Source organism: Aptenodytes patagonicus, chromosome 6 (genome assembly GCF_965638725.1).
Source record: "Aptenodytes patagonicus chromosome 6, bAptPat1.pri.cur, whole genome shotgun sequence".
NCBI classification, from domain to species: domain Eukaryota; kingdom Metazoa; phylum Chordata; class Aves; order Sphenisciformes; family Spheniscidae; genus Aptenodytes; species Aptenodytes patagonicus.
Window position 1 is genome coordinate 57632664 of NC_134954.1, and position 19107 is coordinate 57651770.

The 19107-nt window shown below is 63.7% G+C and overlaps 1 protein-coding gene across 1 annotated transcript in view; it reads right to left on the reverse strand.

The window, feature by feature from the left end:
• ASIC4 (acid sensing ion channel subunit family member 4) overlaps positions 1-11622 on the reverse strand; it is a 28812-nt gene extending 17190 nt beyond the window's left edge. Inside the window, 1 exon segment of the mRNA XM_076342802.1 lies at positions 10467-11622. Coding sequence (XP_076198917.1) covers positions 10467-11042 — 576 coding nt within the window. The 5' untranslated portion in view covers positions 11043-11622.
• Between the last annotated feature and the right edge of the window lie 7485 nt (positions 11623-19107).

Sequence of the window (19107 nt, forward strand, 5' to 3'; positions counted from 1 at the left end):
GCAGCAGATGCAGTGCCGGCCCTGCCTCCTCCATGGGGGTCACAGTCCCAGCTTGCCCCCATGTGCACCCCATCCCTCCTCACCCCACCACACCCTGCAGCGGGGACACCCGCAGGCCCCCGCCCTGCCCTGCTCCAGCCGCTGGAGTGTTGAAGATAGATGGAGACGCTTCCCTCTGCCACGCGGTCCCTCCCTCCCTCCTTGGGCTGCGAAGAAATTGCAGGGATGGCAGCTCGGGAGTGAAGGGCACAGCAGGGTTTGGAGGGCAAAGGGGGGCAGCCAAGCTGCAAACACCCCCTGCAGCTGCGAGGCACGGCAGTGCCCACCTCTGCATGCCCAGGATGGGGTATGAGGTCCATGGGCAGCATCCACAGCCGGTCCCTGCTCTCCTGGGGCACCCAGCTCCCTCCTGCCCCTGCCCTGCTCCCCTGGCTCAGGTGAGCACCCCCAGCCCATCCCTGCCCCAGCCTGGGAGGAAGAAGAGCCAGGGCAGGAAAGAGCCTGGGGTGGTGGCAGGGACACCAGGGTGCAGGCAGGGACATGGGTGCCACCCGCAGCCCTCGCTTCGCTGCCCTGTGGGTGCAGGTGCAGGTGTCGGAGAGACGGGACAGCAAGGGGATGTGCGGGGTGCCACTGCCCCCCAGGGATGACAGACTGGTGAGATATCTCTGTGCAGCCAAGTGCAGCACCTTGTCACGGCCACTGACACCGCTGACAGCTGCCCCTGGCCCCATGACACTGTGGGGACTGCAACGCTCTGGGCACAGCTGGGGTACAGCTGGATACAGGAGGAAACACAGGTCTCCTGCCCCCGGGGCTGCCCGCCAGCCCTCTGCAGCCACTGTCACCAATGTGCCTCACCCATGCCTGACCGCAGCATGCACAGTGCCTGCATCTCCCACAGTACCTGCTGCACCCGCAGCACTTGCAGCACTTGCATCACCCACAGTACCTGCAAGCACCCGCTGCCCAGCCCACCCCGGGGGCACGGCAGACATGGCCACTAATTGTGCCTGTGACCGGGGCAGGGGGGCCACAGCCTGATTGCAGCTGCCCAGACGAACGCAGCCATCTCAATCATAGCCACGCGGCCCTCCAGTGCGCTGGGCATCGGGAATTAAACTGCTAATGAGCTGCTGGCTGGAGGGCCAGCAGTTAGTGATTAACCAGGGGCTCTGCTCTGACCAGGCGTGTGCCTCCTCTCCCCTCCCACCCTGCACATCCCAGGGGCTGGCGGCCGGCAGCAGGCTAGGGGGTCCCCCCAGCCCCAGCCACCGTGGGCAGGGACCAACCTGGCTCTCCAGCCCAGCTGAGCTCCCCGACACAAAGAGGGGTCCCCAACGCCCATGCCACTGGGACACAGGACCCGCAGGTCCTCCCAGCCTCTGGCTTTCCTGCCTCCCCTCCTCCCCCTGTGCTGGCCTTCCCAGTGCCGCAACCAGGAGGGAACCTTTTGTTCTGCTGGAAGAAAACCTGTTGAGTCCAGCCGAGCTTAGGCAGCGCTTAACAGCGGTTCAGGTGCAAAGCATGCTCTGGCTTGCATCTGCGCCCAGAGAGGGGCATGGCAAGCTGGGGGTGCATCTGCCGAGGGGCCCTCCTTACCTGTGCGAGGGTGGCTGGGGAGGACCAGCCGTGCAGGCAGCGATGTCTCCAGGGGACAGGGCAGGCACATGCGTGAGCCCCATGTCCCAGCAGGTCAGGGTGCAGGTCCAGCCCCCCCACCCAAGACTGCACAGTGCCATATGCCCTGGCTCAGTGGCGGGGCCATCCTCACCTCCCGCTTGCTGCCGGCACAGCGATGCAGCCGCGGGCAGACAGGGCCGGCAGTGCCCTGCCTGCAACTGCTGCTGGCGCAGCACACCAGGGCACGGCTCAGAGCACAGAGGGAAGGTTTTGCAGCGTAAGCAGGGCACAGCCGCCCGCAGAACCGCGCGGGGAGCTGCAGGGAAGCTGCTCAAGCACGAGCCTGACTCTGCTCTCCCGCTGTGAAGCCCTGGCTGGCTTTCCTCCCCTTCACGGCCCTTGCAGAGTTAGGATGTGGCAGAGCTGTTGGCACCCTCCTGCCCTTGCACCCTCGACATGCAGCCCATGCAGGGAGCGTGCCCTGGGGACGAGCTCGCTGCCTCCTCCCTGGCTGCATGTCGGGGCAGCGCCTGGGAGAAAAGGCCAGCGACCGGCAAGGAGCAGGTTAGAGAGATGCATGTTCTCCCCTATTGCACAATTAATCATGAGAAGTTTTTCCTCCTTTCGTGCATGAAACAAAATTTGGCAGGGCGCTCTGACCACAGGGACTCACTGCTTGCTCTCCAGTAAAAACCCAGACACATCTGGCAAAGAAATATCCTCAGAGCATCCCTGTGTGCGCAGGCGGGAAGAGGCAATGCCAGGCCAGGCAGGAAAACCCAGTGGGGCTTGGTCCACAGCCCCCCCATGCAGTGAGCACTTTCAGCCATATCCTGGTGTTTGCCCCCCCTCCACCATCGTCCCTGCCTGCAGGCACTGTTATACCAGTCCCGAACATATAAATGCCCAGGCAGGGGCATCCACCCCCTGCCAGCCACCTGGGTGCTGTCAGCAACCCCTGCATCCCCTGCCTGGGCTCTCCTCCCGCCACCGGCTGCCTCCCCCGGCCCGCTCCATCCCCCAGCCTGGCTGGAACCTCAGCCTGTCCTTTCCCGGAGCAAGCCCAAGCCTCCCCAGCAGCGTTTCAGCTATTTGTTATTGGAAAAAGGGGGAAATACGGTTTTTGACAATTATTGTTTTTTCCACCTGACTGGCTGCAAACTTGCTAATTTTTTTCTTTAATGTGTGAACAGTGTTGACGGCAACTGCATGTGAAATGACTCGACGCCCTATCTGCGGGTCCCTGGCTGGCTTTCAGTGCTCGCACCGCAAACATTGCCTTCTATAAATAAAGGCCTATATCTCATCAATGGCAGAACAGCAGAGCTTTATATAGTTGTCTTACATAAAACCGTCTCTCTTTATGGGCTTCAAACCATTTGCGTCACTTAGTGCAGTTCCGTAAACCTCCTGCTCCAGCCGCTCCCCCACGGAGGGAGACCCGGCACGGCTGCCCCGTGCCCTGCGCTGCCAGTGGGGAACCCGGGGTCCCTGCTCCACCCGGGGCTGCCCCCCCGCCCCCCCCGCAGGGCCAGGTGGCAGCTGTGTCCTCATCCCCCCGCCCCGCCGCCTTGGCACGCGCCTCCCTCCAGCCCGCCCGGCCTTGGCACTGAGCGCTGGCACAGCAGCTGGCACTGCCAAGCACCCCAGCGCCTGGGGATGGCAGGCTGCGGGCCAGCGCCACGCACCCTGCCCGTGTCACCCTCCCTGTCCCTGCCATGGGACCTGGGGTAGCGCAGGCAGGGATGCTGGGAGGTGCCGCTCCATCCTCCATCACTTGGGAATCAGGGACCTGAGGGTGCCGGATGACTGGGCACTTGGTGCCAGGCTGGGGGGACTGGCTGGCTCCCAGCAGCTCCAGCTCTGACTTGCAGGGGACACGAGCCTGGCCGGTGGCTTTCCACCCCGCTGCCCAGCGAGCATCTGGTGTGGGGGATGCCGGGGGATGCCCCCACGGCCAGGGGCACAGGTCCCAGCCCCAGCCCATGCACAGGCTCCCACAGTCCCCGGGGCCCCCAGGCTCCATATGGCAGATCCTGCCCCTCCGGCTTGCTGCAGGTGCCCACATGCATGCACCAATGGGTCACAGGGGGGCTGGGGACTCCTGCCGGGGCTGCAACAATGCCTGCCTGCAGGGAGGCAGCTGGCACCCCGGCTGGCAGCGTGGGAGTCAAGGGGGCAGAGCTGCAGAGACCATGGTGACAAGCCTTCGTTTACCCCCGTGCCACCCCAGCCAGCTACCACAGGTGGGCAGGTGGCCGGAGCCAGAGGGACACAGGGAGCCAACAGCATTGTGGCACTGGGACCTGCAGTGCACTCTGCCCCGTGGCTGCCCCCAGTGCTGCCTGGCCGTGGGACCCCTGCCACAGGTGACACTGGCACCAAGGACAGGGTCACAGCAATGCCCTGCCAGCCACGGTGCCATGTGGCATCCAACCATGCTGCCGGCACAGGGCACCTGCACCCCAGCCAGCCCTGCCCCATGCCCAGAGCCCCCATGTCCAGCCAGACACGCTGCACCCCATGAACTCCCCCCATCCCCCAGCCAGTCACCCTGCACCCCATCAGCCCCATAAGTCCTGTGTCCCCACCGCCCCATGGCCCCACAGCCCTGTGGCCCCATGCACCAGCAAGCACCTGCTCCTGGGTCCAAGCCCCCATGGGTGCCCTGGCCCCATCCATCCCGCAGGCGCCCAAGGTGCCCACCCCGCTCTGCAGCCAGCAGCACTGGGGGGGCACTGCCCCACAGACCCCCACGGGTGCCCTGGCACCAGGGGACAACAGTGCCCTTGATCCGCCCAGCCCGGCACATGGGACCGGCCTCGTGGCACGTCCCGCGTCCCCAGGGAGCCACACCAGGCGCGGGCGTCCTGGCCGCTGGCTCCCCCCTGTATCGGAGACAGGCTTATTAAGTGTGTGATATTAAATTACCCAGATAAGAGCGTAAGAGCTTTTAAAGTCAATTCATTAAATATAATTATGAAGAGAGCTTTTTTATGCTCACAGTGATCCGATCTCAATCAGGGAGACGGTGGGAAAGCCGCTGGCTCTTCCAGCATCTCCGCTCCCCCGCCGTGTCGCCTCCGCACCCCCCTGCTACCCGCCTCGGCCCCCACCCGCGGAGAGCCAGCACCCACAGCCATGGCCCTCGCTGCCCACCTCACTGCTCCAGCACCCCTCCCTGGTGCAGCTGCTGGTGCCGGTGCCACCCCACCCAAATGGGGGTGGCATGGGGGTCTGCCCAGCAAAAGGGTGGGAGAGGGGGGGCGATGGGGGAGAGCTGTAAGGGCTGGTGAGGTTGGGGAGGAGGGCAGCAGGGTATGGAGATGTTCTGGGGCAAGAGCCAGGGGGTCTGGGGAGCTGAGCACAGGCTCTTCCCAGCCACGGGTGCACTTCCCTGCAGGATCCAACCCCCTCCCTCTCCCCTGCAGAGCAGCCTCCTTAGGGACCTAATGATGCATCCCCACTCCCCAGGCAGGCGGGGTGCACCCTTCCCTCCGCTCCGGCATTCATTAATGGTGCTTTGCAACCAATTAATACCTGCCAGCCAGGCAGAGGCTGCCCCAACCCGCGGCCAGATCCCTCACGTGCAGCCCAGGTGGCCCCATGCCAGCCCTTTGCACTGGGGCCCCCCTGCTTGCCCCGTGCACCCCCAGCTGCAGCCTGGGGTACAGCTGCATGTGGGGCTGAGCCTGTCTTTCCTGGGGGAAACCACGGGGGAGCAGGGGTCCCAAAGACACCTTGGGAGCCCCATGCCCCTTACACCTCCCCAGCCATCCAAAAGACAGCCGGATCACCGGGACACCCGGTGTCCCCTTGCCACACTGCCCCAAGACCCACCGTGCTGAGGGGCTTTGTGGTTACACCCTTAGCCAGCCCCTCGCTGTCCCACCTCAGTACCCCAAATCCTCATCATCCCCATATCCACCCACATGCTGCCGCAGCCCAGGCACCGCGGGACGAACAGCAGCAGCCCGGCTGGCTGGGAGCGGGGTGGGCTCTGGGCTGGGGTCCCCACACAAAGCTCTGGCAGGGGCTGGTGGGAGCAGCTACCCACTGCTGGGAGCTGCTGGACTGACATTTATTTTTAGACGTGAATTGTATAAATTAGCATTTCTCAGTGGATTAAGCAGCATGAATTGTGTAAAATTAAATGGCAATGAATTGCATTAAAGTCCCCCGTTTTCTGGCACAAGCAGCGCCTCAAGCCATGCCCAAGCGGCTCATGTGTAACAGTGCCGGAGCTGCCGCTGCCGCCACTCCGGACAGGAGCGCAACCAACCCGCGGCGTGTCTGCACCACCTGGGACACAGACCTGGGGATGCACAAGCATGGCGGCGGGGCTGCAAGGACTGGGGGCTCCAGCCAGGCTGTGAGCCCCCGGGGAGGTGTCTCGGGCACTGGGCTGGGGCTGCAGGACATGGATCCAGTGAGCAGAGCACGGTGACCCAGATGGGCACAGCTGGGCTCAGCCAAGCAGCTCACAGGCATGGGATTGGCGAGGGATACTCTGGGCTGTCCTGGGCACCAACACTGCCAGCCTCAGCCCAGCCGGCCCCTGCCATGGGCAGCAGGACACCCACCACAGCCACAGCCATGCCACCCTCCAGTGGGGATGACACTGCGTTGGGACTCTTACGGCACTGCCTGGCCCCAGAGCCCCTCTGTGCCCTGACCAGGGCAGGTGCTGCACTGCCTGGAGCCCAGTGAGCAGCTGAGGGGTACCCAGTGAGCCCCCTGTGCCCTGGGGCACACTCAGCCCTGCACAGGGGGAGATGGAAAACGGGATGGGCGAACGCCAGGGGCTGAGCAGGCATCAGGCGGGGCAGGGCAGGTGAGGAGCAATGAGACCAGCTTTTACCCAGTGTAAAAATAGGCTGAAAATGTGACATTTATTAAGTACGGTTCTGGCAGAAAGGTCAGAGAGAGTCCCCGCGTTGGGAGCAGCGCGGGTTACAGGAGGGATGGTGGCAGAGCCTTGCCAGGAGGAGGCAGGGGCGACAGCTTGCTGCCCCCTGCCCACTCCCCCCCCAGCCAGGATCTCTTGGGGTGCATGTGGGGTGCAGCTGAGGATGTTCTCCCTGTCTCGGCACAGGGGCTTCCCCCCCCAGGGTCTGCATGGAGTGCCCGGGAGAGCCCCTGCACCGTCCACATCCCGGGCAGGCGGGAGGCCCTGCCTGGAGAGCCGGGACCAGTGCCAGCTCCGAGAGGCGCTGCCAGCTCTCAGCAACCTCCCCGCTCCCCCCCAACCTCCAGCCCTGGCAGGACTGGCTTTGGCAGCCACAGATCAGAAACAAAAGGCTTTTGACAGGGGATGTGATTTTGAGAAAGGCACCGGGCTCCCGCCCGGCCACGAGCGGAGCCTCCTGCTGCAGCCGCTGCTGGCGAGCAGGCGGGATGTTGCTGCCAGCCAGGGGGGACCATCTCCACACACCTCCTCCCACGGCTACCAGATCCCTGCCCACCCCAGCTGCCCGTCCCCTCTGTCCCCAAAGCACTGCTGGGAGGGCTCTCCCTTCTCACAGTGCCCCCTGACATGGCCAGCACTGGCCTCGGGCTGTGGCCGTGCTGGGGTGCCAGGCATGGGAGTGAGGGTGGGTGTGAGCCACCTGCCGCAGCTGAGCCCCAGCCCCGTGGGGACGCTTCCCAACCTCCCGCTTAATGGCACGTAAAGAGCGCTATTGATTTCCCGCGCCAGTGCTGCACGCTTCGCACCCTCGGCACCGCAGCTGCGCTCGCCCAGCCGGCAGGGCTCCGCACCCACCGCCCTCCCCAAGGCACCGGACAGCGTGCCAGCAGGCAGTGGGCAGCAGGCAGGGGCAGCCCAGCCCCGCACCCCGAGGCACAGCGGGGATCGGGAGGCTGTGGAGAACAGCATGGCTCGGGGGGGGTCAGAAGAGGCTCCGGCATGGCCCTCCGGCAGCCGACACAGGGGGCACATTTGTCAGCAGGGCTGCAGGGGAGCCTTGCTGCAGCTCAGGGCTGTCCCTGCCACGTGGGGAGATTTACAGCCCAGCCGGGCTTTATTACATGGAAGATGCTTACGCTGGGGATTTTTTTCCCCCATAGTTTCTTAATTTGCTATCCCATAAAGAATGTGGATTTGTGACGTTAAATAGGGGAAGATCATTTACCACTCGCAGCTTTTACTTAAAGGATCCGCACGAGTTATTTATCATGTGAACACAGGCTGCAAGCAGCAGCGCGAGGCGACACGCTCCAGCCTCAGCGCTGCTCCTGCTCTGGAGCAGGCAGCTGGCCGGCAGCGGCTCCACAGCTTGGCCACCCTCGTGCTGTAAAACTTCCAGCCTCTGGATGAAGTCCACCTTGTGCCCATAGGAAAGGAAGGACTCCAGCACTCCTGCAAGCACGGCTGCAGGATAAGCTCCTTCCCTTCTCCGGCATCCCTGGGGATGTGACCTCTGCTCCAGGGGCTGCTCACCGTGGGCTGGGCGCCCTGGGTCCCCAGGCCATTTGCCCCACTGGGATGTGCTGCAGTTTGGGAGCCCTCCATCACTGCTGGGACGTGCTGTGACTCACATATCCGCCCACTGCAGCGGGGGTACAAGAGCTTTCCAAACATAAAGGCACACATGGGGACTCAGGACTGGGACCGATGAAGCCTGGAGCTCCCCACCACATGACAGCTGGGTGCAGGGCAGCCCGGGTGCCCCTGCACTGGGGCCACAGCTGGGATGCATGGGAGCACCCAAGCCCTCACATCACAGCTGGGACTCACCCTGCCTGCCAAGCAGCTCATGCTGTGTTTTAGTCGTTCCCAGGAGGAGGCACAAGGGACTGATTCGGCTCAGGGAATGGGAGTAGGAGGCTCCAGCTGCAAACGATTTGATGCCTCGACAGGTTCCGCTGCTGCCTGGCAAGGCTATGGGATATGGTATGCGGCAGAGAGAGGTCACATCTTCCCCCATCCCTCCCCACCGCCCATGCCCTGCAGCCTCTGCTACCCCAGCTTCACCCCTTTGCTCCAGTCAAGTGAGAGGTGATGGGGACACCCCTTTCTGCTGACAGTCCCTGATGCCTCAAAGGCCGGGCTGGAGGGCTGAGCTGGGGACAGGGGGGTGAAGGCTGCAGGAGCCCCAGATTCCCCCTCCTTGGGCCAGGGGCTGTGGGTCGGCCGGCACTAACCATCCTCATGCCTGAAGCCTGCTCCAGTGCACAGTGCCAGCACACCGGAGCCCGGCTGCCCAGGCAACCCCAGGGCAGACCCGTAAGCAGCTGAGGCAGGCAGGCCAGCTGGTCCTGTATGGCCACCCACTGAGAAACCAGGTCCCGGTGACTGTCCTGGCAGTCACCCTCCACTGCCACACAGCACGGCGCACGCCACACACCATGTCCACGCTGCGGGAAGCTTGTACCCAGCCCCATCCGCCTGAGCTCTGCCCTGCCAGCCTTGCAGTGTGGCTCAGCACACACTAAATCCCATTGCCATGCCGTGCCGCTGCCTGGCACAGTGCTGGGCTCGCTGCCTCCCCTGCAAGCCAAAGCTGTGCAGGATCCTCCAGGAGGACCCCAGGGCTGGAGCCAGTGTGGCTGAGCCACGTGCAGGACTGTCCAGCACCGGAGCTCCCTGCTCCCAGCCCCGCTGAACCGCACTTCTCCCCAGCAAACTCAGGCAGTTGGCGTAGAGCAGGCACAGAGCCCAGCAAAACCCCGGGAGGAGTGGGGCTGCCCCCTGGCTGCCCTCTGCTCCTTCCCACTCCACTGCAGTGCCCCATGCCACCCCCCTGCACAGGGCAGCCCCCCCGAAATGGCACTTTCCCCGGGACAGCATCACCCTGCGCAGCGAGTAGGCGTTGTACTGATGGGCACGAAGTGAAACAGGACATGCTGCATCAGCCATTTCCAGCCCCACGGAGCCTCCTCTCCCCCCGAGCATCCTGCACAGGCCGTGGCATCACATCCCCCTCCCCAGCGTGAAGCGGGCTCCGGCTGGCAGCACAGCTCCTGGGAGAGCAGCAAAGCAGCCGAGCAGTAGCCCCTGGCAGCCGTGGGAGAGAGGCGGCTCATTTCCAGAGTCATTACGGTCTGAAAAGGGTCCCATCAGGTATTCTGCCCGTTCAGCATATTTATTTTCCCAAACCACAGCGGGGATTTGTGATTCCAGGCTCAATATTAGCGAGAGCTGCACGCTGGTGGCGCCCGGCCGGGAGCTCGCCGCCTGGGCAGGCAGGGCGCTGCTGGGAAGAGGCCCTGCTAGCAGTCCCTGGGCAGCGAGTGGGCAGCCCCAGGCAGCCCCCTGCTCGCCCGGCCATAGCCGTGCCTCTGGAGCAGAGCCGCTCAGCGTGTGTGTGTGCACACATGTGCGTATGCAATGCTGGCAGCCTCCGGGATTCACACACATCCCAGCACCACCCCCCCCAAACGCAGGAGGGCTTCTTCCTTATGTGCAAAGGGGTCTCAGCCCACCCCCCCATCCACTCTCGCTGTGCAAAGCACCCTGCAACAGAGTACTTCAACCCAGGGGGAAGCGCAGGCTGGAGCGGGGCTCTACATCACAGCCTTCCCACTGCCCGCTGCACACCCACCCCGGGGACCGCTGAGCCTCGCTCCCCCCCCCCCCCGCCCGGGCTTCTGCCTGCGAGCCCCTCTGGCACGGACTTGCCAGCAGCCCAGTCCTGCAGTGCAGACCCCTACTGAGAGCTCCCATGGAGGATCCTCTTTCTCTCTCCGTGTGAAAATTGGAGGGAAACTCAAACAGGGAGAGATGCAAACTTCAGCAGTGGGAGCGAGCCAGGGAGCCCTGCTCCGGCGAGGCGCGGCCGGGTGGGTGCCCCCCACGCTGCCGGGGGCCCCCGGGGAAGCTGAGCCAGGCGTGCACTCACCACAGTGAAATCGCGGGAGGAGCAGTTCTCGCCGCTGAAGTTGCAGCTCTTGAGCATGTCGTCAAGCTGGTGGCCAGTGCGGTTGACGATGTCGGCCATGTCGGGGTCGGGGTAGAGCAGGTCCGTGGCCTTGTGGCCATCTCGGTCCTTGGGGGGCAGCCCGGTCATGTTGGCCAAGTGGAAGATGTCGGCATCAGTAAGCGCCGAGTGGCGGTAGCGGTTGATGTTGCAGATGGTGATGGCGGGGAAGACCATCTCGCGGATGGCCTCCTCATCCAGGGCCATGACGTGGGGGTGCTCCAGGTAGAGCAGCGCTGACTTGGCCGCTTGGTAGAGGAAGAAGGCGAGCGAGGCCAGGAAGGCGAACGCCCAGAGGGTCTGGCGCACGCCTAGCCGCCCTGACTGGCAGATGTGTCCCAGGCCGTGCAGTGTGCTGGTGCTGGCGAAGGCAGCCAGGTCCCGGGAGCGGGGCCGTGCGGGCTCCTCGATCAGGCTCTCCTTATCCCCTTCTTCTTTCTCCTTCTGCTTCTCATCCTCCTCGGCAAATTTGATTTTACACACAATTTCAATCGGCATCTGCCCCGCGCAGCCGGCGTGCCCAGCCAGCGAGCTTCCCCCCGGCACAGGCACCGGCCGAGAGCCCGGCCAGGCGCTGGGAAGGGGCTCAGGTCCCCCCCAAGCCCCGTCACGGCGCCGGGAGGGCCGAGCCGTCTCGGGAGGGAAGCGCAGCCCCTCTCAGCAGCTCCGAGCCGCCGCTTCCCTCTTGTCTCACTAGTCGATCGTCTCCTTGTGCCTTCGCTTATCAGCACAAATACAGCTGTCAAAAACCCCTCTCTCTCCTCTCCCTCGCTCTGTCTCTCTGCCTCTCTCCTTCGCTCCTCTCTGGTTAAGACCCCAGCAGATACAGGCAGCATTTAGGCATCATGTGCTAATAAAATCCAGGGAATACTTAATAATTCAAGACATGTCAACATTATTTCATCGTCAAATAAAGACCGAGCGCCAGAGGAAAGAGGCAGTGCGAAGGGCCCGGCGCCCCCGGGGCAGGGAGCCGCGCTGCGCCCTCTCCCCAGCCCCGGCTCCGAAGTGCTGCCGGAGCCACTTGTTTGAATGGCTCGGGAGCTGCCGGAGCCGTGCCGTGCCGTGCCGAGCCGCGCCGAGCGGAACCGAGCCGCGCCGTGCCGTGCCGTGCGATGCCGAGCCGTGCCGAGCCGCGCCGTGCCGAGCGATGCCGAGCCGCGCCGTGCGATGCCGAGCCGCGCCGCTCCGCGCCGTGCCGCGCGATGCCGAGCTGTGCCGTGCCGTGCCGTGCCGTGCCGTGCCGTGCCGAGGCGGGCGGGGCACGGAGCCTGCCCCCCGCCGCCGCCACCACCGCCGCCGCCGCGCTCGCCGCCTCGCCCCGCCGTGCCCCGCCGGCCCGTGCGCCCCGGGGCAAAGCGCGGCTCGGCGCGGCGCGGCTCGGCGGGGGCGGGCAGCCTGCGGGCAGCTCGCCCGGCGGCCCCTTCCTGCTCGCCCGCCTGCGGACTCCTCCTGCCTCGGCGGCTCCCTGGCCGTTAACCGCCTCCCTGCCACGGCCCGCCGCGCCCCAAGTCGGCGAGCGCCGAGCCCCGCTGGTCCCGGCCACGGCCCCGCCGAGCCCCGGCCGGCAAGCCGCCGCCGGAGCGGGGCTGAAGACGGGGCGCCGGGGGTGCACGTCCCCGCGCCCCCCCCCCGGCTCCCGTGCTCCTCGGTGCCCCGGAGCCGGGAGGCTGGCAGCGCCGCCACCCCTCCACCCCTGTCCGCCACCCCCTTCCTCGCTGCGCCTGCTGGGCTCCCCCAGCTTCACTTCTGCCCCCCCCGTGCTGCACACTGGGCTCCGCGTTGCCCCACGGCTGGTGTGCAAGAAGTGGGGGCCGCTGCAGGCAGTGACCAGCTCTGTTAGAAAGGCTGAGCCGGGGTCACCCTCACCCTCTCCCGCCCTGCTGAGCCCTTACCCCTCCTCGGGTCTGGCTCTGCTCCCTCCATGGCACACTTGTGTCCGCCCCTGTGCACAGCCCACGCAGGACCCAGCTCCCATGGCAGCACTGCCCCACACGCAGCAGGGGAAGCAGGGTGTCCTCCTGCCCCATCCTGCCCACAGCAGTGGGGCTCTGCCTGCATCGCTCAGCGGGGTCAGAGCTGTGATGAGGTTATGGGTTCACCCTGCGGCACCAACCACAGAGACCCATGGCGCCTGGATGTGGCTGCTCCCCAGGCACAGCACCTTCTGCCAGCAAGTCATGATCTCTTCCAGCTTCCTGCCTCAGTTTCCCCAGCTGGTGACGGAGGGTTAGCTCAGCTAGAAAGGCTGAGCCGGACCCCTCACCCACAAGTCAAGCAACCCTCTGCGACCCTGCCTAGTGGCACAGCGGTAGGGGAAACACCAGCTCCCTGCCTCCAGAACAAGCCCAGCACCGGGTACCCCCCACAGGAGATGCGGCTCTGCTGGGGAGGTGCGTGCCTGGCCGGGAAGCCGGGGTCCCCGGAGGACAAGTAATGAGACAGCTGCCCATGAGCTCGACAAGAGGCCTTGCTTCTCCCCGGGGACTGCGCCACAGGTCAGCGTGACCTTCACTGTGCTGCCGATGCCAACGGCAAAGCTTTCCCCAGTCGTCCGGCAAGCGCACACACATCTTCAATCTTCCCATCGATCTGTGCATGGCACACATGTTCCTGCCTTTGTGCGGGTCAATACTGCATGATAGGCTGCCTCCGGCAGGGAGCACGCACAGCCCCAGCACACCCTGCCCAGGGGATGGGGTGTGCACGTGCCAGCCCCGCATCCCCAGCTCGGAGAGGCATGGTGGGGAGCTGGCTGGGCAGGTGGCCTGAGCGCCACCGCCACCACGGGTGGCCCTGGCCACACAGCCACAAGCCCCAAGCTGCTTCCACCGGGCTGCTTGGCCCTGCAGGGATGCTTGGCCCTGCAAAGACTGCGGGTGGCAAGGGCCTGATCCTGTGGTGAGGAGGTTCTGCGGTGCAAGGCAATGGCCTGCGTTGGGTCTTTGGTCTGCAGAGTCTGGTGCAGAGTCCCTGCCTGCGTCTCTCAGTGCCGTGGTGGAGAGGGGGGCGAGGGCACGAAGGATCTGCCAGGCAGGTCCAACCCGTAAGCACAGATCCTGAGGTACAGGGCAAACCAAGCTGTGTGAGCATGAGACCGGCAGGAGCCCGGTGTCCTCTGTGCGCTGGACAGTCATGGCATGGGAGCAGGAATGTCTCTTGGCTCCCTGCACGGCCCTGGCCACCACACCACAGGGACCACAGACCCCTGCTCTCTCTGGGCATCTTCTGCTCCATTAGCAACTGCCACCTGGGCTGAGGACACCTCTCAGCTCCCTCCCCACAGCATGGTCCCCTCCTGTGCGGCCAAAGAGAAGTGTCCTCTCCTCCCTCCTCTCCTGCCTCTCCTCCCCTGCTGTGCCCTGGTCCTGCCCGGCCACCCGGCAAGGGCAGATGGGTGCTGGGGGCTCATCCCCTTGCAGGATGACCCAAGGCACAGGGCTGAAGTGCAGCCAGGCTGGGTTGGGATCAAGTTGTGCCCAAGTGAGTGGCACCCAAGGCACAAGCCCTGTCTCCAGCTGCAGCTGCAGGCCTCCTGCAAGCCATGGAACAGGGAGGGCTGTGGCTTCATGGCCACCGGCACCCAGGGAGAAGGTACACTGGGAGAAACATTGGGCTGGAGGGGCAGGGACCAGGGAAGCAGCATAGCTGGGAAGGGAGGCGGCAGGGCTCAGGGACTGCTTTCTCGTGGGACCAGACAAGGCAGCGAGCATAGCACCAGCTGGGAATGGCCGGTGCTGCCACTTGGCACCATGTCTGCAGCTCACGGTTCTGCACCGGAGCCTCCCACCTGTGGCATGGCATGCCTGCGCATGGGGGGCGCGAGGCCACAAGGAGGGACTCTGCAGCGTGCGGCGGGGCTCGTCTGCCCCTCCGCCCGGCCACGAGCAGCTGCAGAGCCTGTCTGTCTGATGATGCTGCCACATCCAGCCCTTGGGTTTGATGCTAACAGCCGGGAGAAGCCTGATGCCCTGGGCTTCGGAGTGCCGACTTCACTAGCCACCGTGCAAGCGAACTGACAGGAGGGGAGAGCCAGCCGAGGGCTTGCCGGCAGATCAGGAAAGGGGGGTCCCCCCTGCTCACCCCCGCGCTCCCCAGCCTGGGGGGATGCTGAGCAGTGGGGGCTTGGCGCAGGGCCCATGCGCTACACTCAGATGACAGGGGGAGGCTGCGAGTGCCGGGGAAGACAGGACTGGAATTCGAAATGATGTTGACAAATCGGAGAAATGGCCTGAAAACAATCAGATACAATTCAAAAGGACAAGCGCCAAGATCTGGGCTGGGGCGGGAAGCAAATCTGCCCAGTGAGTGGAGGTTGAGCGGCCAGAGGGCAGGGCTGCCGAGTGGGCAGCAGGGCAGGGCAGGGCAGAGCCCCGGCTCGGCAGCGGGCAGCAGCGTCGGCTTGTCCAAGTTTAATACCGACACCCAGGACAGTCCCAGGTGGATAAACAAGGCATGCAGAGGGTCAGACCCCCCCAGGCAGGATGCACTGTGCAGGTGCGGTTATCTGTACGCGCAGAAGTTGCGTTTCCAGATGCCCAGCAGCTAGACAGCTGCTTGGAAAAGCAGCCGGGAGCTAGGAAAAAACAGGAGAAGCCTCATTCGTTTGAGATACGGAATCTGCCAGTTTAATATGGGATGTCTGGCTGCCCTGCAACTGCACTGAGCTCAGTGGAAAGGAGGACGTTGCCCAGGGCTGCGTGAGAAGGCATCTGAAGCACTTGCTGGCGGTGAGGCCTCGGTGGGAGCCCTGTGCCTGGTCCGGGACCACACATCAAGAAAAATCCAAAGAGATTGGAAAGAGTAGAGAGGATGGCAATAACAGAGAGCAGTGCTGAAGACCGGCTGGAGGCACTGGGGGTTTGGACGAGATCAGAGGAGGCTAAGGGGCTGCATCTGTAGACAAAATAACTGCTGTGAGCACAGAAGGAGGGGGCTTTCTAGAGCATCAGGGCCCTGACACACCGTAGAAGACAGCAGGGTTTAGGTGGATTCTCCACGTGGGACAAGCTGGCCCACAGCCTGGAGGGGTGCTTGGTGGGACTGATCCTGCCGTGGTGCCCTCTGGCACCCTTGTGATGATTCATCCCCCCCAAGACACAGACACTGTCCGTTTCTATTCTTAAGCCGATCTGGATGAGGGTTTGGTCGTGATTTCCCTATCTTGCCACCGAGCCGATGGATTAACTCTTTGCTGTACCAGCACCCGACCTCCTGCCACGCTCCAGCACCGGCGCTGTGTCGCTGCAGTGAGCCCACCCTCCTGGCCACCCCGCGGGGCTGCGGCTCCTCAGCGTGGGCACAGGGGATCAGCCTGGTGGACCGAAGGGTGCTGCAGTTGGGGCAGCCCGGGCAGGTGGGGGACAGAGGTGACGGGACAGCTACATCCCTGGGTGGGCAGCAGGCACCTGCCCAAGGGGAGACCCCCAGCAGGCGGCCCCCACCTGATCCCCTGCTAGTCCGAGCTGGCCGGGACGTGGATCCTGCTTGCTGGGCGCTCCTGCCGCCAGCCCAAGCCTGTGAGCCGGCTGCCGTGTCTTCCTCGCCAGCTCCACACACTCCAGAACCAGTGCTGGCCGCGGCCCTGTGTCCAGAGGGAAGTGGATCTGGGGCGATCATTAATTTTGATTTAATTGAAGGAAACGAGGTATTTAAAAGACATGTAGATGTGGCACTTAGGGACATGGTTTAGTGGTGGACTTGGCAGTGCTAGGTTAATGGTTGGACTCGATGATCTTAAAGGTCTTTTCCAACCTAAATGATTCTATGATTCTGTGATTCAATGAAACGTGACTGCGGAGCCCAGCTGGCCACAGCGCTCAGCTCTGCCTCGCGCCGGTCGGATCCTCTAAGACCCTTGCAAACACCTCAGCTTAACAAGCACAGCCTCCTCCCCCAGCCTTCCCGGCACGCTGCCGGCGCCCGCCCGGCAGGTCGGGTTCCATGGCGAGGGTGGCGAGCGCCTCAGCTGTGGGGAGATGTGGGATGACAAGTTGTCCACTCCAATTACGGGAGAGCAGGGCTGGCGACGGTGTGATGAGCATGCCGGGCATCACCACCCACCGTGGAACCATCCATGGGGCAGCCACGGGAGCGGTAATGCTGCTTCCACCCCACTCACCAAAACCTCCGCACCGTCCTGCACCTGCGGGGAGCAGCGGGACTGGGAACAACGTGACGGAGCCGTACGCACCAGGACAGGGAGCGGAGCCATTGCTACCAATATCATTACCAGCCGCACGGTGCTGGGATGGGGAGGACGGCAGCTCCAGTGCCACAGACCAGCCTCACTGGCAGCCCCGGTCCCCTGGGAGGTGGTGGCTGGGCTGGGCTCCCCCACATGCGGAGAGCCGCTCCCCGGTTTAGCCCACGGTGGCAGATGACAAGTCTGCCAGGGCCGGCAGATGCATCGGCGATGCAGCACCCCATTAACGCAGTGACCCCATTTACGTAAACTACCCCCATTAAACACAATACCTTATTAAATGCTTTACCCCAATTAAGTGCAATACCTTAATTAATGCAACACCCCAATTAAGGACAACACTCCCATTCAATTTATTCCTTCATTAAGCGCAAAACCTCAATTACAAAGTCTCTTTTGTAAGCTGTGTGCACGAGCTCTCACAAGGTGCCCTGGACACCTTTTGCTGTTGCCAGAAAAACAACTCTGGGTTTATGTGGCTTTTGGGGTCCTGCCTCCAGGAATTTAAGGAGTGGGTTTCAGTAGGATCTGGGTGTAGGAGCGTCCGCCATGGCTGACAGGACAATGTCTGCCCGCATCAGAGCTGGGTTAGATCCCATGGACTCTCAATGGGATAATGGGTCAAATCCCAGCCCGGTTAATAGGAGAAAAGGGTCTGTGCTGGGCCCAGGCTGATTCCATGGTATTTAACTCTGGGGAGCAGCTGAGACCTTGCTGGTTGCCCTCTTGACTTCCTCCACCCAGAGATGCTCAGCCGTGCTCCCATCCCAGCCAGCCCCTGCCCCCGTGCCTGGGGAGAGGCAGCAGGCAGCAGCTGCTGTGGGCTGCCCACCCATGCACAGCAGCCCCTGCTCCTCATCTCCATCTGAGACACCCAATGTGCCACAGACCTGCACTGCCCCGGCTCTGCCGGGCTGAAAGCAAGAGGGGCAGCAGCAACCAGCATCCCCCATCTGTGTTCTGCTCTGACCCCGTCAGTACAAACCACCCCCAGCCTGACCCAGCCACTTGATCGCACCATGCAAACGTCCTCACTGAGAGAAAACACATCTAAAAGCCTCCCAAATCCATGGAGAAGAGCAAAGCAGAGCCCCCTTCCCAGCAGGATGTGCACACATTTCAGCACAGAGGGTGTTCAGCATCCCCAGGAGGATGCTCAGTCTAGCACCTATCTCAAGGCTCTGGGTCCAGTGGTGCTCGCTGGCCCATGACCAGCAGGAGGTCAGGCTCGGCTAATGCTGCCCTCCAGTCCTGAGCGGGAGGAGTGGAGGAAATGGCCTCAGCGCCCTCAGAGCATCCCCCATGGCTGGAAAGGCCGTTGCAGATGTGACCGGAGAGTGGCTACATGGCAGCGGGAGCCCCGGCTCTGAGCACGGGCCACTGGGGTAAGCACGGTCCCTCCTGCCCTTGGCACTGTTAGGAAGGGGAGAGCATCCTGGGAGCCATTGCTGCAGCATGCAGAGACACTCGTTTGGTTTTATAGCCTTTTATTGCTGCAGCTGGTTGATCCTCCCTGCTCTCTGCCATCTTGAGGAGGGCAGCCGGGCAGGCTGGCATGTGGCCATGCTGTGCCGAACAGCTTGGTGGCAGGGCACATGCCTGGGGTGCCACTGGGTTTGCACCACTAGCGAAAGCACCGGCAACGGTGGGGAAACTGGGCTCAGCACCCTGCTGGGACAGTCCCCAGCACTAGCACTGCACAGCCCCTCTGCCTGCAGCGTGAGCCCCCCCCCCGCCCTGCCACTTGTCACCTGCCTGGTGGTTTATAAAACTTTAAAGCTAATGGTGTAATAAACTCCAATAATGATATTGCAGCTGCACCAGGGCACCCTGGGATGAATACATTACGGGAGCCACAGCAGTTAGGCAGGGAGGGCAGAATCGGGGCTGGGAGATGCTCCAGCCAGCGCTGCGGGAGATGGCCAAGCCTCTCCCAGCCCCACTGTGAGCAGGGCAGCCCCCTGCTTCGCTTCCTCCCAAGCGACAACCAAGCAAAGGTGACTGGAGGGCGGGCAGCCCACCTTGGCCACAGTCCTCCCTGATCATAAGCCAGGCCAGGAGACCTTCAGGGGAAAAGGAGTCAGGAGGAACATAAGCCCCTAAGACAGCCTCACGGCAGTTTCTGACTCACGGACAGGGGATGCTCGGATGGATGAACTGGGCTGAGCCTGAGGCGCCATCCTGCTCCCAGCAGCGGGAGGCCCCCATGGCACTAGGCTCCCTGATGGGGTGAGCCCTGGCCACTGTGTTCAACCCTGAGCACTGGCCAGGTGTCCCTGTCCTGCCTTGACAGCGCCAGCCCCGGCGCACACCCGTCAGGGCTGGCACACCGGCATGCACAGCTGCATGCACGGGGTA